Below are 17,463 nucleotides of genomic sequence, written 5' to 3'. Positions count from 1 at the left end.
ACCCTAATTGTGTGGGTTACATTCATTTTCAAAATATACAAGCACTGAAGAAATAAGTGAATGCCAAAATCTGAATAGGTTATTGCTGATCTTTCTAGGTTGGCTTCATGAACGATGGTAGGATCAGAGCTGTGGATGCCAAATATTACATTAATGGAGGATGCACCCCTGATGAATCTGTCCTGGTAAGGATTTTATAAGCTGAAAAATCTTATAACATGGAGGAATCATTAGCTGGAAAATGATGAAGGCCAAATTCCCTTGCACATGTATTGTTAATCATATAGCCTTTTGATGTAGGGACTATGGGTTGTTGGAAAATCTCCACCTAGTAGTTTAACCTTTCCGTATTCAGTTCAGTGAAGCACTATACTACTTTTTTATATTTTCCTACGCATTCACTTAATGAATGGTTTCTCAGGCTTATTTGCTCATTATAAACATGTCAACTAACAATGTATTCCTTTTAAAATACACAGTACTTGCATTTGTGCCTGCCTAAAGCTTTATGTCTACAAGGCTGGGAAAATGTTTCTTAGCCTTCAGAAAATTCATGGTGATATTTGTCCTGTTACTATCTCTATTAATTTCTGTACTGGGTCTGCATTTATTGTGCTGTATATCTCAGTTCCTCACTTAGAGGTCTGCAAAGTATAAAATGCTGCTTGCTTTAATATTGGTCACTGTCACTAGCTATTTGTGTTTGCGCAGGCTATTCTAGCTGTAACTGAAATGTTTGTTGAGGTTACTACCCCTCATCTGCTTGTCATTGCCCCACCTATGGGTATTTTCTGCACTCTGAAATCTGTCAGTGTAACTGCCCATGCTACTGCTGCCCAACCTGGTTCTGAAAAATAACCTGGGTTAGAAAAAAATCCATGATTAAAAGCATGTACATTATTGCAGATCACATGTCAGAACCATTTTAAGATGAAATTCTACAATGATACAGTGAAGCTGGTGGACCTAGAATTGGAGGTAGTGATAACCAACCAAGTAACCTTTCCACCCAACCAAGTAACCTTTCCACCCAACCAAGTAACCTTTCCACCCAACTCAGCTGCAGCTGGAATAGCACAAATAGCACATGTGATAACAGCCTAACTCTCTAACATCACTCCCTAATTAATTAGATCAATAACCAGTGGTCTAGCTGTGTGATTCCATTGATTCTATTAGTATAGCATTAATAATTCAACACTTTTAAAAGGAGACAATAGGTTTATTGGAAATAAAATTCTAAGCTTTACCAAACTTACAGTCCATTTTTTTTTTTCTGGGCCAGTGTGACTTATCTGTGTGTTCCCAAGACGGTATTTTGGGATTTATTCTTTCTTTAGAGAAGGCCTTATTCTATGGGAGCCTACCCCTAGAGAGTCAAGATGCTTGATGCTCATTGTAATAAAGACTGGTCTTCCAGCATGGGAGTTGAGTACCAGTAATCTATGCTTAATTTAGTTATTGTTTAGTCAACAATTAATAATATGTTTTAACTCTCTGTGATTGCATCAAGATTAGAACAGACATTTCTGGGAAGAAACTTTGGCATAGCTAAGAGTTTTATTATAACTATACATTGTATTGACTCTGATTTATCAATAACCCTCTTAAGATTGATCAGCTTCATACACATACTTTCTCTGAAGTCCCTAAAAGTTGTGGTCATAATAAAAAAACCCCAAAATATGACTCTTTTTTAAATTATTATTATTCTGCAAATAACATTTCAACTTGTATTTCCTAAGTGAAAAGGTAGCATTATATGACATTATTCATATGCATAGTTATTACAGCAAAACTATCTTCAGTTGTTTCTGTGCAGAAAAGTTTTGAAGTTTGTTGTTTAAAGCTCAGTGGGAACAGTAGAAATACAAGCTTAAATTTGTCATTCTGAGAAATCTACTTAACATTGAAGAGAGCCAGTGGCCTCTTCAAGAGGCATCAAAACATTTTTTTACTTATTTATTTATTTTGATACTGACTCCTAGACCATAATTTTAGGTATCTAATATGGGATTTTCCTTTTCTTGTGTTTTTGTGTTTGTCATGTGAAATCTAAAAGAAAAATGTAACAACCAGAAGACACTGTAGACTGCAGTACATATACTTTCTGGTGGAACTAAACCTTAACTGTGAATTTCCATAGGACGTGATAATTCAGAATGCTTTCATTAGTTCCTTTCATAGCTCCTATTGCTTTAAATCTAATCTGCCTATTTTTAGTTCTGTGTGGCTTTAGATATTGAAGTAGGAGCAAAATCAATCATAAAATTAAGTATCTGTTACATCCTTAACTACTGACTAGCACTCAGCTACTACTAACATCAGCTGTGTTCTGTGAATATCAAAAAAGAACTGAAAACTAATATGCTGCATGAGAAATGTATGAATAAAGTCTGTATGTGTGCATAAAAGTATTCTTACTACCAGTGATTGACAGAAACCCAATTTTAAAGCTAATTGTCTCAAGTTAAGGTCTTTATATGAGATGAGGAAGATTTAAAAGTTAATTTGAAAGAAGCACTGTTCTGACATTTAACTATACTTGTTTGTCCCCTACCTCAGGTAGCAGAAGTATCCTTATTAAAAATGGACAATGCATACAAGATTCCCAACTTGAGATGCTGGGCTTATGCCTGCAAAACAAACTTGCCATCAAACACAGCGTTCCGAGGGTTTGGCTTTCCCCAGTCAGCACTGGTGACAGAAACTTGGATAACAGGAGTTGCAGATAAAACTGGTTTATCACCAGAAAAGGTGACAAAATGAAGACATCTTCTTTCCTGAAATGAAGTCTGTGCAGTTGGAAAGTTAAAACCCTTTAGATTAGCTCAACTATTTGAACAAATCTTTTCTAAGTCAAAAATAATTTGTGCTAAAATTAACTTTTTTTAAATCAATGTCTGGTTGTTGAATATATAGCATGCTCTTACAAACTGAACCAAGCTGGTAATTGTTCAAAAAACATACAGTAATCTTCTTGTTGTTTACTAGTCCCCCCAAATGGCCAGTCTGTCTTTAAACAGGATTGAGTAATAGCTGTTAATTTTATTATCTCAGATTAGGGAAATAAATATGTATAAGGAGAACAACCAGACACACTTCAAACAAAAGCTTGATCCACAAAACTTAATACGGTGTTGGAATGAATGTATGGAGAAATCTGCATACTACAGTAGAAAAACAGCTGTCAATGAATTTAACAAACAAAATTACTGGAAGAAAAAAGGAATTGCCATTGTACCAATGAAGTTTCCGTTTGGACTAGGCACACGTTACCTTTCTCAGGTTAGTTTCTTTAAAGAATAAGTGAGCTAAGCTTTTTATCCATAGAAGATTACAGTTACTCTACCTTAGGATACAATATGTTATCTTTCAACTTCTGTGAAACTATCATCCTCCTAATGGTTGTTTCTGAAGGCTACACTAGCTTCTAGCTCTCTTCAAGCTGAGATCAAAGTTGTTTGGTTTTCAGGACCCAGGCAGCTTGGACCCTGCTTACTTAAAGGCCAGCCCCATCACTTGTGATGTGGTATTGGTATAGATGAGTTGAACACTTATGAAAAAGTTTTGAAGACTGATGGCAAAGTGTTCATTGCATAAGTTATCCATTCTAGAAGTATCTCTGAGCTTACTCTTTCTGACTGGGGGGGTACTATGGGATGCTGTTCTTAAAGACTTAACCCTTTGATGTCATCAAAGACTAAGTTTAAGGAAGAAAAGGACAGTAGTATTTTTGGTCTTTGTATTTTGTTTAACATAGGTGTCCAGTGCTTCTGGAATAGACAGTATTTTATCAATTGAAAATTAATTGACTGACTTGTATCATATCAAACTGTCTGTCTCTTTTCAAGACTAAAGTCACAGGGTCTTTGTAGTCTACAGTGCTGCTTCCACCTGAGTCCAGCAGGAAAATAATTCAGAACCTTCCTGCTGTGTCTAATGCTGACAGCCTGCCCAACCCATGCGGTTGAAACACCTGTGTCCAAAGGCTCTCAAACATCAATGAGAGACAAAATGGAACTTGCAGTAATTTGCATGTACAGCCACTAGTGAGGGAGGTCCTCCAGCTTCTTTTGGAACCATTGAGATACTGTGACAGGCGTAGCTTTATTTTAGGATCTAGCAACAGAAAAAGCAGACATCCAAGGATTTGTATCTTTTTCTTTTGAAGTTCATTATAGACAAAGAGCAGGGACTAGCATTCCAAATTTTGCCTTCTATTCAAAAGCATTAAACAGATAAATTGAAATACACTTCAAAACTGTGTCTGTCTTTTTTGGTCATCAGTTCATCACCATATACAACACATTTCTCACTAGTCTAATCTTGATTTTGTTTTTCTTTTTTAGGCTGCTGCTCTGGTTCATATTTACACTGACGGGTCTGTGCTTCTGACACATGGTGGAATTGAAATGGGGCAGGGTATTCATACAAAAATGATCCAGGTAACAAATGATCCAAACAAATACTACCTTCTGCTTTATCTGTCATGCAGATAAACAATGTGAAGGTTTTCTTCTTGGTTAGTTAGTGTACCAGTAGGACAGTTACTTTATCAGCATAGCCACTGCTTCTTTGCATTGATAGAGTTAGAAAGCAAAGATGCCTTCATTAAGAGTCATAGAGACAGCAGGAAGAAAAAAACAGATTGTTTGGGTTTTATTCTTCCAATGGTATGGGAAGAGGCTTATTAGAAATCAGATTTTTTGGGGCTGATCCCGTAAAAACCATGGTAAAAAAAAAAAGTCAGTATTCAGATTAATATACAGTCCAGATGATATTATTATGATCGTATTTGTTTAATGGATAATTGAGAGACAGATCTGTAAAGATATTTATCAAGTCAATGAAAGCTTGGGATCTGGGCCTGTATAATTTGCTCTAAGTCATACAGGATATAAGCAGCAAAATCAGGAACTGAACGTTGGACTCCAGAGTCTCAATCCAGAGTTTGAGTACAGCTAAAACATTGCCCTTCTTTTCTGTTTCTTTGTACTGACAAACTGGGCAGAATGATTTCAGCTGGATGTTGGAAGAGGACTTGCTAAAACTTTATCTTTCCTGGTATCACTGATTTCTTGCAAGTACTGGGAAACTGTTGGAGTGTTTAGTATGTTTCTAAAACGAAGAATATGTTGTTCTTCCTGAAACAGGTTGCTAGTCGGGAATTGAACATCCCCATGTCATGTATTCACTTCTGTGAAACGAGCACAACAACTGTTCCTAATGCATGTCCCTCAGTAGGATCTGCAGGGACAGATGTCAATGGCATGGCTGTGAAGGTAAAGAGTAGTATTTAGTTTAAAAAACACTCTATCCCTCATGGTATTTAGTACCTGCCAAACTTTAAGCATTAGTGATCCCATAGAAATCAAGTTTGAGATTACCAATAATACCACTAGAGATTGCCATTGACTTGTTGACAGTTTCTCAGTAATGGTGCTTATGAGTTTTCAGAATGTGATCTGAGCTTTCCCCAAAAGGCTTATGTTTGACAAAATCCTTGTTTCATGTAACAAACTAACTAGTCCCATACAAATCTTGTATCCTGTTCCTGTTCTAAATCTACTGATTCATGCAGATTCCAGCCCTTGTAACTTAACCCTTTATAAGGTTTGTGTCTATGCAGTTAAAATGACACCTCCTACTATACTTTTTCAAACCAAGATGACAGTAAAGCATATACTAATTAAGTACTAACTAGAACATATCTTGAATAGTACCAAACATATCTGTGTTAATTTTGTGTTATATTCTCCTGACTTCTCACCAGGATGCTTGCCAAACTCTTCTGAAACGCCTGCAGCCTATCATCAACAAGAATCCAAAAGGGACCTGGAATGATTGGGTAAGATGTGTATCCTACTAAATGTGTTTTGTGTGCTTGCAGAAACTGTGATACATGTATTGTCGTCTATCAGTCTGCTTAGCCTAATAATCCTACAGTTAAAAACTGCAGAAACAGGTTATTTCACAGAAAGATGGAGTGTAGGCACTTGGTTTAGATATGTGGGAAACAATCCGCAGATCATATCTAGCTGGAAAGGAGGGGAAGCTATTTGTGAAGTCACATTTGGAGGCACAGAACTTTTTAATATACAAAAAAATACCAGCTTGTGCAATAACATAACCCAGCCCAGCTTACCCTCAGACAAGCTGTTGCCAAAAGATTGTCAGGGTACATGTGTACAGTGTCAGTTTTCCTACATGGCTATGCTTTATTTTTACCAAATCAATAAAGAGAAGCCTTCTCAACCTCTTCCTTCCACCTCTCTTCCATATGCAGTATATTACAGAACTGAAAAAAAGGTAGCAGGAATCCTTGCTCCCATTGCTCTAATATGTAATTAGTTATAATATTAGTTACATTTGAAGTAGAGTAGTACAGAAGTAGTGCTAAAGCTACTTATAGAAATGGCCCTTGTCTTGTGCCCACTTGAAACTGGTATAGAATTTTAGGGCTAGAAACTGCATTTTCTTAACTAAAAGCTTTCTGCTATAATATCAACTATTTTTATGAAGATATGGCTAGGAATCTAGTCCTATGTATTGAGATGTTAAAAGAAAACCTGTTTGTTATGTCTTCTTATTCAGTATTGCTTGTTATCTACGGCCTAACAAAAAGGACAATCCCTTCCTTGAGGCATTTACGGATCCAGTACACTAGGATGTTTCTTCTCAAGTGATTGAATACTATAATAACTGTGAAAATGTAAACACTTTCTTGGCAGTAGTAATTCCTAGCAATAGGAAATAATGTTGAAATACGTGCGGTAGCTTGATAACTGACAGCTATGTATGCAAAGATAAAATCCAGTTCTCCTCTAATAGGTGCCAAATTAATTTGGATAATTCAGACACACCCAAAATATTAGCAGAAATGGCTAACCTAAGAAATAATGTTAATATATGCAGAGAAGTAATTTTACGTCTTGCAAAGTCAGTAAATTATAATTAAAAATTAAAGAAAAATAAAATACCTTCTTGACTTGTAAACTGAGTACATCTAACATGAGAATCACTGAAAGGGAATAGATTTAGGACCTCATACTGTCATTTTTACCACTGACAGAAGAACACTGCAAAGAGCATTTCTCTTGTCAACCGTCATTTTTGTGCAAATAGGCCATGCAGATCTTTTATCTCAGTGACTTAACAACCAGCTCTGTTCCATTGACAAAGAGGGATCCATTTCTGTTGAACTTGAGCAGAAAAATTGAGCAGGGCCCTTTCTGACTATGGCATTACCAGTAATAAATATTCTGCAAGAACACCACTGTTGACAGGTCTATTCCTTATTCTATTGCCAAAAGAATTCAGATTACTCATCAAAAGGGGTTTTAGTTCTACAGTATTAGGCCCCATGTGCAGCTAAACACGCTTAACTCAGCTGGTCTTCCTTTCTTTACAATTTGTTACAGTTTGGTTTTTAAGTAAATATATGTCAATAAGTAAATATATGTATGTTGTGTTCCTTCCTGAATCCTTCCTTGGTTTACCACAAACACTGTTATATTTTACAGATTAAAGAAGCTTTTAAACAGAGTGTGAGTCTTTCAGCTACTGGCTACTTTAGGTAATATATTTTTGTTCCTTAAAAATGCATAGGTTAGATGAGGACTGATTTCTGAAGATAACCAATGCTGTGAATAGAAGATCCTGTCCAATAGGTCTTTCTAATGGCTCGGTTTATGTTTTATGTAATTCTTTGATATGGGGGGGGCAGGAGCAGGGGTGGAGTATAAAGTTTAAGTGCTAATTTATGCCTAGCCCTGTGTGGACTCTCTAGAAATTATCAAAAGAATATTTCATCCCATCTTTGCTCCATGATTCAGCCATTAGCAAACCAGAATGCATCAAGAAGGTGACTGCTGCCCATAACAGTAGATGTGCAAAGTGGGATATAGTTTATTTACTGGAGGCTGTATTGCTATAAGCTATAAATATTGTTGTACTACAAATTATTTAAACTTTTACCCACAAACACAATCACACCGAGTTGCACGACAGGAAGAATGAGTGGCAGCATTAGAAAATTTATCCAGCACACTCCTGTAATGAGCAACCAGGTGAACTTGTATAAAATTAGGACCATTTAATTCTAGATCTGAAACTTAAGGTTATTTCTCTTTAGAGGAAGGAGAATTTAAAATATCTGGTTGAGTTTAAGAGAAAGCTCATGGTAATTTTTTTTTTTTTTTAAACTAACTCAGGAATCAGATGCCATGATTCAGCACTAACTGAAAGCTAGGGGCAGACTTAGTGCTTACACGAGAAGTGGGGTTGCTTACTGACCCTAGTTTTGGAGTCATTGTTTTGACCGCTTTGCTTCTGGAGCCTCAGAGAATTCCCACCATATATAGTCTTAGATATGGATTTATTCACAGCAGCATGCTATTGTAGGACACAGTAATCTTAAACACAATTCCCATTGCTTTCTCTCAGTGCAGTCTCGTGGTCCTTTTTCTCTGAATTCTTTCACAGTGTTTATAAAGAATCAGAAAGGAAAAATTCCTGTGCTGTAAGTCAGGTGGGATTCAAAGCAAAGCTTCTCCCTTAGCCTGCTGTGCCTTGTATCTTCTTTCCCTTCACCTGTATTTACCTACTTATCAATAGCAACATTTCAGGTATTCAGGCTGCCTGGATTAAGTTGAAGAGGCACTTTGCAAACCCATGCTTATTTAAAACACCGAGAAAAGCGCAAACAAAATGTCCCTTCCTGTTGTTAAGTCTGTTCAAATACATTTTCTGCTTATGCAGCCCTTTAGGAATGTTGATATCTCCAAAGCGATGAGCAAGTCATACTTTGCTATTGACATTTAATGGTGTCCAAAAACATCTGCAAATCCCTGAGCCTCAAATCCTGTATCGATCTAGTTCTTATCCAGTCATATTCTCCATATCCAAGAATCTCAAAGCCATCTGAGGTAGATGGGATGTGAAAAGTTGAATATGTTGATTTTGTGTATCCCTTTTTCAATGTACAGTTCAATGCTCTGAATTATACTATAATTGTTCTCTGGGGTATGATTTTAAATATGCTCAACAAAGACATTTCAGTCATACATGATCAGAAAATATGCCTTGGTCACATAGCTCACATGGTTGGGAGATACCACATTTCACTGTCCTCTTGTGTCTATTGAATCTACCCCATCAATCCTGATTACTGTAGTCTCCTCAGTTAGACCCATTGCCTTCTAAGTAATTACACCTTTATTTCAATATTCCTGTTTTAACCCTCTCACTCATTCTGTAGGCAGTTTCTGTAATTTTAACTCTTCAATTTATTTCTTTTAAATTATTCTTTCATAGGTCCTGACCAGTTTTTCTCTCTTTTTCTGAATTCCCTTATGTGCTATGACCTCAGCAACCATTACCTTAAATTTGTATTCTGTACTTGATTACCATGTCTTTATTAGTATATTTCTGGGGTTATGCTGGTTATAGACTCTCCTGAACTGAAATAGCTTGCTTGTCTGCTAAATTTTATATAAACACCAGGTCTATCAAACTTAAACTACTAGTGCTCTGTAGGATTTCATGGAACTTAACTGTTGGGGTCTGACCTGTTATTTAAGATTTCACTTGAAGTAGTTTCAAACTTTCAGGTGCTCATCTGCTTTGTTATGATGCAAACATTCATTAATTTTCTTCTTGTGGACTTTGTTTCTTCTATCAGAGGTTACAATGAAAACATGGATTGGGAGAAAGGGGAAGGACAGCCATTCACATATTTTCTTTATGGAGCTGCTTGTTCAGAGGTTGAAATTAACTGTCTAACAGGAGATCACAAGGTAATAACTGAGTGTCACGGAAGTTGTGTAAATAATGCAAATGAGGTTTGTTTGTATCACTGGATGCTCCAACAACCATTCAGGTTTTGCATTAGTAAGTCACCTGTCTTCACATGATAGTAAATATATCAACAGTGTAAATGCAAATTACAGGTGGAGCAGAATGAAAGCTGTGCAGTGTTAACCAGCTTTTGTCACATCTATATTAATATCATATGGGTTCACTTTTTGGGTTATGGGAGACGTCTGACATGTTCTTTGCTTGTTCTCTCCCTGTTTGCCAGCAAACAAATTACAGCAGAGCTAAATATTCAGTTTCCAGGCTTTTGACCATCTAGACAGCTAAATGTCATAGACTGCTGATCATATGCCCTCTATCTGTACTTATTTATGTGGGGATTTCCTCGTGCAATGGGAAAAATCTGGCAGGGCTGTCTCTGGCTAAACTTCTGTTAAAGTTGAGACAAGCCCATTTTGCTTGTAATGGGGTATTGGAAATTACTTTGAAGTTGTGTACACAGAGGGGCCTCTGTCTTAGCATATATTATTCTACTGAATACCATCTCTAACCTCCATTATTTTCTAATGCCTCCACTCCATGCATCTCTCTCAGTAACACGCATTTGAATTTTATTGACAGAACCTCAGAACAGACATTGTTATGGACATTGGATGCAGCATAAACCCAGCTGTGGATATAGGACAGGTATGTGCCAAGAATTTCCCGCTGTCTTATTTCTGTTATACTGATAGCCTTATCTGAAGTGAAGATTGTGTCATTAATTCACAAAATGTTAATTTCTTACTAGATAATGTTGTAAGTCATAGATCATATTAGAAGGTCCATTACTTTTAGACTTGCCCCATTTGAGTCAGTGTCAGAGCTTTGTAGATGTCAGTGAAGCTTGAATTTTACCCATGCTGTCAACCCGTAGTACTTCCTGTATGTATATATGCCCACTATCTGCTGGACTTAAATCCTGTTTGTGATCTGCAGTCTCCAGATTCTCCTGTTGTTTGACCTGCCTTCCCCACTTGATAGCAGGGAAACACCTTTCTTTATTGCAGGTTGGTCCACAGATCTCATAATCATGAAAGCATTTGTCTCTGCCTGGTATGAGAGAGGAGTGTGGAAGATTTTCCCATCACGGTAGCCCCAAAATGTTGAAGAATCCCATTAGGCAAACAGGAGAGAAAATGGTTTTCTAACAGCTAGTGATACAAATCAGTTCTTGCCAAAGTTTTACCCATTTTACCAAACATGAGAATGTAAATGCTATTTGTTTTCTTATTTAAAGATTGAAGGTGCCTTTGTTCAAGGCATTGGACTGTACACAATGGAGGAATTAAAGTACTCTCCAGAAGGAGTCCTCTATACTCGGGGTCCAGATCAGTATAAGATCCCTGCTGTTTGTGATATTCCAGAACAGTTTAGTGTTTTCCTGCTGTCATCTTCCCAAAATCCTTATGCCATCTATGCATCCAAGGTAAGCAAACCATCACAGGGCCTAATTCTTAGATCACAGGACAAACAGAGAAATTGCTCTGATATAAAACATATATAAGTTTTCAGTTCCTCTTCTTTAGCATTTCAAACAAATGTCCATAAAATTGTTTTATTTATGACATCAGGGAAGCTAATATGAAAAGACATAATGCAGGATATTGCTGCATATCTTTCATGGTTGGCAAGTAGTAATTTTAGGGTTTTGTTAACAGAGCATACACAGAAGCTGCAAGCTGAATTTAAAACCATACTTTTAAAATGTGTTGATAAACTGAAGGGTTAGAATAAAAATACCAAAGAAATTGATGGAGAAATCATAATGACAATGAGAGTGTGCAGCTTACTTATGTGTGTTATGCAATAAGAAATAGGCTTGTATGTGTGTATTTTTATGAGAGATTGGCTCAAATATTCAGTTGGTATAATCATTGCCTCAATTTACACCAGCAAATATTCTGACCAGTTGCATATAAGTAGTAATGGTAAATCAAGATGAAGGTAATTCTGCAGATTTCCAGCTGTTTCAAGTATTAGGTATGCTTCTAGAATACAGTAAAATAAAACAGCATGATAGGAAAAAGCATATTTTACGGCAAAAGTTATTAAAGAACAAATAGGTCCTTTAAAATTATTTAAAGCTGTCTCAGTAATACATAATTAGAAAAGTATTTGTTTGAAAAAAATTATCATCTAGGTGAAGTAGTTACATAGTTGATTTGGAGCTGATCTAGAGATCTGGTACTAATATCCCTCTTCAAACAGAGCTTTTATCCTTTTCTGTGAACTTATCTCCTATAATTAACCTTAAAACTCACTGTAAGAAGGTGTGATTCTGTCTTCGTGCACCATGTTTGGGGAAGACATTTGGTTCTTAGATTTTAGCAAGGAGATAAGTAAGATTCAATTGCAATATGCCAATCCAGTCCAAATTAAAAGGTTCAATACCACAGCACTGAGAGAACTATGGAGTAAGGGTGGATTTGACCTGTCTTTGAGATAAGGAACAAATGTGAATCTTATGTCAGAACCAGTGAGAGGATGTCAAGCCTGCTGAGGTCAGTGGTGTTTGTCCGCAGGGCAAACATTCACAGCCTGAATCACGAGTTCAGGCTTTGTTTCTTAGTTGTATCTGTACCTGGGTTTGGATTGTTTTAATTTTATCTGCCAGTTATTCTAAATTTCAGTTTAGCAATGAGCCAAAAAGATTCTAAAATCAATAACCAATATTTGAAATCAACCAGCTAAAAAACTCCCTGAAAGCAGCTACCATCAGAAGACTTGGTGTGATCTAAGCTTGCTTCCACTAAATCTAAAATAAACTTCCTTACTGAAGGACGAAACACTTTCTGAGTCACTGATTTTTAAGCTTTTTAGTTGATTTTGATATGGCATGTACTCCTCTCATTTGCTCAAAACCTACACCTATTTGACTTTTTTTTTTTTCTTTTTCAGGGGATAGGTGAGGCAGGACTTTTCTTGGGATGCTCTGTGTTCTTTGCTTTGAGAGATGCAGTAACTAGTGTGAGGAATGAAAGAGGACTGAAAAAGACCTTTACACTGAACAGCCCTCTGACCGCTGAACAAATACGGGCAGGCTGCGCAGATGACTTTACTGAGATGGTAATAGGAAGGTGGGGGAAGGGTCTGTTTAAGTATCTCTGGGTAGAAGTGCATACTGCTTTGGGCACGCTTGAATGGTGGGATGCCTAATGATGTCTCCAATTGGTCATGCTTTGTATAGCACAATATCATATGGATCCTTGTAATTGAAATGTCTAGTAACACATTTCACTCACACAAGTTATTCCAAAAAATGCCATTCAAGCATTGTATTGGAATTTCCCTGATTTTGTATCATCTTTTCTTTTTTCTTTGAAATTTACATAATTTTTACAATCCCCTCTTTCCCTGAAGCCTTCTCCTTTCTTCTGTGTGTCAAATCCTGTAGAGGATTAAATAGCTCCTCTTATTGACGTGAAATGGATCGGCTCCCAAGCATCTTCAGTGTCCTTCCAGGTGCTTTCCCCCACTGACTTGCACTCTGGCACTGTCACCTCATTCTGGTACTCTTTGCTATGCCCAGTACTCTTTGGGAGAAAAATAATTAGCTCAGAGCTAACGAAAGGATACAGAAGAAAAACAAATGAGGCAATACACTTCTTATAATGCTGATCCTTTATAGTCTATGTTTTCTGCAACCGTTCACTGCAGTCATGTTCCCACTGCTATTACAATTCTTTTTCTGTGTAAGTTTTTATTTAGCCTACAACATCTGTGAAGCAAGGTCCTTGCCAGCATATAAATTCATACTGTGCCCTGACCCTCTGAGGCTCTTCCATGGAAACTCTTGAGCTCTCACTCACAGATTGCTCCTGTAGTATTTCTGTGGTCGTGGTGGGGCATCATTGGCCCCCAAATCAATAGGTTCGTGGGCTTGCTTTCATCTCAGGAACCTGCGGGAGGTGAAGTCCACCAGTGCAGAGACCATACATCTCCATCCCTGTTTGGCCCTGACCCCAGTTATCACTGACCTTCCTTCCAGCCATCTTCTGTAGGTGTCTCCTGTAGTGACTGTAGTCACTCTCCTGTAGTCTCCTGTAGGGACCCTGCTGAGTGACTTGGAGGCACCTGATAAGGGCGATATTGGGAGCGTGCCAGTCAAATAATATTAACAAGTCACTCTTCTCATTTCTTGCTTGTTCTCTTAGATGACAAATGATGAATCTGCTTCCTCCACTCCTCGGGCCATATCTGTGTGAACGACAAACCAGAGTACCCAAGACCTGAATGGAATGGAATGGAATGAAAAACTGAGTTACCGCCCCAATACACACTAATCAACACACAGATAGATATATTTTCTCATTTTCTCATTCTCAGAATAGAATCAGCTACCAAAAATATGCACACTACATCTTCTATCCTTATCTTCATTCTCCATCCAGTATATTCATTACAGTACTTTGCTTAAATTACTGCACTTAATTGCTAGAAATACATCTCCTGCATTTGAAGCATATGTATTCAACAAAAAAGATCTGCTGAACAGCTCAGCTCAGTGCTGCAGGAGAAGAAAGTTAGGATGAAACATAAAGGTATGTGAGATAACTTACTGCCACTTATTACACTTAGCAACTTCATATGATAAATTATTTTTTAATAGCTTCAGCTAATTTTCTAATTTAGATTTGAGTCTTGCAGTGGAGTGTGAGTGCAGAGATCTTTGCCTATTGAGGAACCAGAACCTTGTTTGTTGGATTCAGTCCCTTCTTGATCAGAAGTGGTCTCTGGAATAAAGCTGCTTTAGATTCTTTTGGCACAGACATCTTTGCATTAAAAACATGCAAGAAACAAGAGTTATGATTTTCTTTTGCTATGCCAGGCAAATTGCTATGGCTGACCTACATATACAGGAGATTAATTTTATCCCAAAAGTTGGAAGAGTCACGTAGTTATAATTTCCACTGGAAGCTTTCTTTTTCTGATGGAGCAAGCCAAAAGCCTCTGAACTTAATGGGAAAACTCACATGGAGTTCAGCATGCTTTAAATAGGAGACTGGATGAACCTGTCTCTGGAAAGGATTCTTACGCAGTGCTTAATCCTGTGCTCAGGACTATATTGAGCCATCAAAGTACAGTTAAGAACTTTCTCCCACTCTTGACCACTCCTGTGATAAAGAAGGTATAAAAAACGTAATGAGATCAAAAGATGATCTGCAGAGATCAGTCATCTGATGCTGCAGAGGGTTCGGTGGGATTAGACCATACCCAAGTAGTAGCAGCTGGAGGAAACCAGAAAATATAAAGCAGCACTGTATTAAATGGTAACAGAAATTCTGGTGTTATTAGATTTGAAGTATGTATATATTTGTAACCTAAGATGAGACCAAGAAATTACACAGAATATATCAAAGTTAATATATTATGAAAGCTCTGGCCACAATATTCAGATTTCAGCATCAGAATCCACAGTATTGAACTGACTGAGAACTTCAGCCTTTCCTCCTCTTGAAGTGCAAAGCTGAGATTTCACTTCTGAAAGCACATACACACAAATACAGAAATCTCCATGGTATTTGAACTGGGGGCTTTGATCTGGGATACATCCTGATACAGAGAAAATGCTTCACTTTTTTTAGTGAGTCTACAGAAATTACCCAAAGTAGCACCTGAAAAATTGCATCAGGTTCTTTGATAAGAAACTAGAACTGAGAAAATGGGTAGTTTGTACATTCAGTGTGTGGTTTCAGTGAACCTCTGCATCGGTTATTCCTTGCTGAGCGTGGTGATTGCTCTTCCAGTTACTCACAGGTCACATTGCTCCAGAGCCATGAAGGCTGCCATTTGTAATTAAAATAAATGGCTCTAATTTGTTTGACATGTCAGCCTGCAGGCTCGTATTGTTTCACTGCTCCTCAGTTTTCCACAGACTGTTTTCTCTTCTTGCCTTCCATCCCTTTTATGAGTTGATACTGTATTTGTGACAGAAATCAGGTTAGTAGGTTAAACTGGTTTTGCATTGGCTATTAAGATATGAAATCTTTATTGATTCAATTTGTTTGTCTCTCTGTAACCACTATGAGTAGGTGAAATTCACTGCTTAAGCATATGTGTCTAGACCATTTTAGATGTCGTAAGACAGCAGAAACATAGGAGAGCACAGGACTGGAAGATACGACGTAGCAACTGGAGGCCACGCAGGTTATAGCAAATCACCTGAAGTGACACTAGAAGTGTGGTTTAGGTAGCTGAAGCCCCATTGGTTCTTACTTCTTTTTCTTAACTTTCTTTGTGTTACTTTGGCTTTTATATATTGTAAGAAAGTCAATAAATCAAATTAAATGTGAATGCTGCTGCCATAATTAGTTTTTCTGATTTGAAACATCTTCTTGGTTTCACTGCATGGCCTTGTTAATGACAGCTCACAACCCCACGTGTTGATAACACCCCCAAAACTTGGGTAAATCCTGGCATATGCTGAAACAGGAAGCACATAGGTCTATTGAACTGGGGGAAGGTGCATTATCTGTTGTTCTCCTATGTACCTATGCATCAGCACAGGTGCTGGTTAGTTCCAGACAAGTCAAATCTTGTAAAAATCGTGGCCTGACCTTTGCAGGCAATGACATCTCCCCACCTGCAGTGCTGAGGTGTTTGCACTCTAGGGATTCATCATATTCTAGACCCACACTTTGTTTTCTGCAGTGCAGATCACACGTCTGCTTGTCAGCATTTCTCAGTTATTATTAACAAAGATTCCTCCCTGCCTCTTTAAAGGTGGCACTGTTGTCTGGTTGTCTCAGTAAAGTCTATATGTGTACCAAACATGGGTGGTTGTGTTTTTTGGGGGCTGAAACATATTAAGCTGTCTCCTGGCTTTTAGGTCTTTGAAAAACTGCGTGGAAGCTAGAAATATCAGCAATTAAACATCCTGACAGTTGACACTATGGCTACATACTACTTTCATGCTTATGAAAGAGCTTATGCTCTTTCATGCTTATGAAAGAAGTTTTCTTAGACTATACAGGCGTTAGGGGGTTTTTGTTACATTTTTAATATTTTTAAAATGTGCAGACTCAGGGGGCTTGATAAGCAGAAAGGTTAGGGCTCCAAAGGCACTGACACATTGGATGACTATTGACATATTAATGTACACTGTACAGAAACACCCAAACTGGAGATGGTTGAGAAGAACTCTTTTGACTCCTTTTCTTCATGAAAGAAGTGTTTCTATAACTATCCACCCTCAGCACTCCCATTCTGTGTGTGTGTAAGCTTAAACACCTAACATAAATACTAGGTTCTGATTTGGAGGCCTAGTACTCTGAAAATTAGATATTGGACTGCCAAAATCTTGTATTGGGTCTGGTTCTTTCTCTTCTTAGGCCTTTGAACCTGCATCGTTGTACCTACAACACGTGGAATACTACAGCAGTGCGGCAGTTGGCAGGACCCATTAGGGCTTTTGCCTGCAGCATCCAGTGACTGGCATCACTTCAGTGCTTGCATTGTGGTAGCTCTCAGGCATACATTAGGGGCTAAACCACAAAAGCAGCAGCATATCTCTGCTGAGACTAATTTTCTTTCCTTCTAACAGGGAGTGGTAAAAGATCTGGGACTGACTACTTTGTGCTGCAAGCCTACACTGACTCTAAA

The 17,463-nt window shown here is 37.7% G+C and overlaps 1 protein-coding gene across 1 annotated transcript in view; it reads left to right on the top strand.

The window, feature by feature from the left end:
- AOX1 (aldehyde oxidase 1) overlaps positions 1–16,018 on the top strand; it is a 41,419-nt gene extending 25,401 nt beyond the window's left edge. The window contains exons 23-34 of the mRNA XM_072874099.1: positions 99–185; positions 2,566–2,757; positions 3,061–3,288; positions 4,353–4,448; positions 5,157–5,285; positions 5,777–5,851; positions 7,527–7,579; positions 9,686–9,800; positions 10,441–10,506; positions 11,099–11,287; positions 12,760–12,927; positions 14,016–16,018. Of these exons, the coding sequence (XP_072730200.1) occupies positions 99–185; positions 2,566–2,757; positions 3,061–3,288; positions 4,353–4,448; positions 5,157–5,285; positions 5,777–5,851; positions 7,527–7,579; positions 9,686–9,800; positions 10,441–10,506; positions 11,099–11,287; positions 12,760–12,927; positions 14,016–14,066 (1,449 nt within the window). The 3' untranslated portion in view covers positions 14,067–16,018. The remainder of the gene's footprint in view (positions 1–98; positions 186–2,565; positions 2,758–3,060; positions 3,289–4,352; positions 4,449–5,156; positions 5,286–5,776; positions 5,852–7,526; positions 7,580–9,685; positions 9,801–10,440; positions 10,507–11,098; positions 11,288–12,759; positions 12,928–14,015) is intronic.
- The last annotated feature ends 1,445 nt before the right edge of the window (positions 16,019–17,463 follow it).

The sequence above is a fragment of the Ciconia boyciana genome, chromosome 10 (assembly GCF_034638445.1).
Source record: "Ciconia boyciana chromosome 10, ASM3463844v1, whole genome shotgun sequence".
Taxonomy (NCBI): Eukaryota; Metazoa; Chordata; class Aves; order Ciconiiformes; family Ciconiidae; genus Ciconia; species Ciconia boyciana.
The sequence above is the reverse complement of the archived record's forward strand: the minus strand, read 5'-3'. Positions and strand labels throughout refer to the sequence as shown.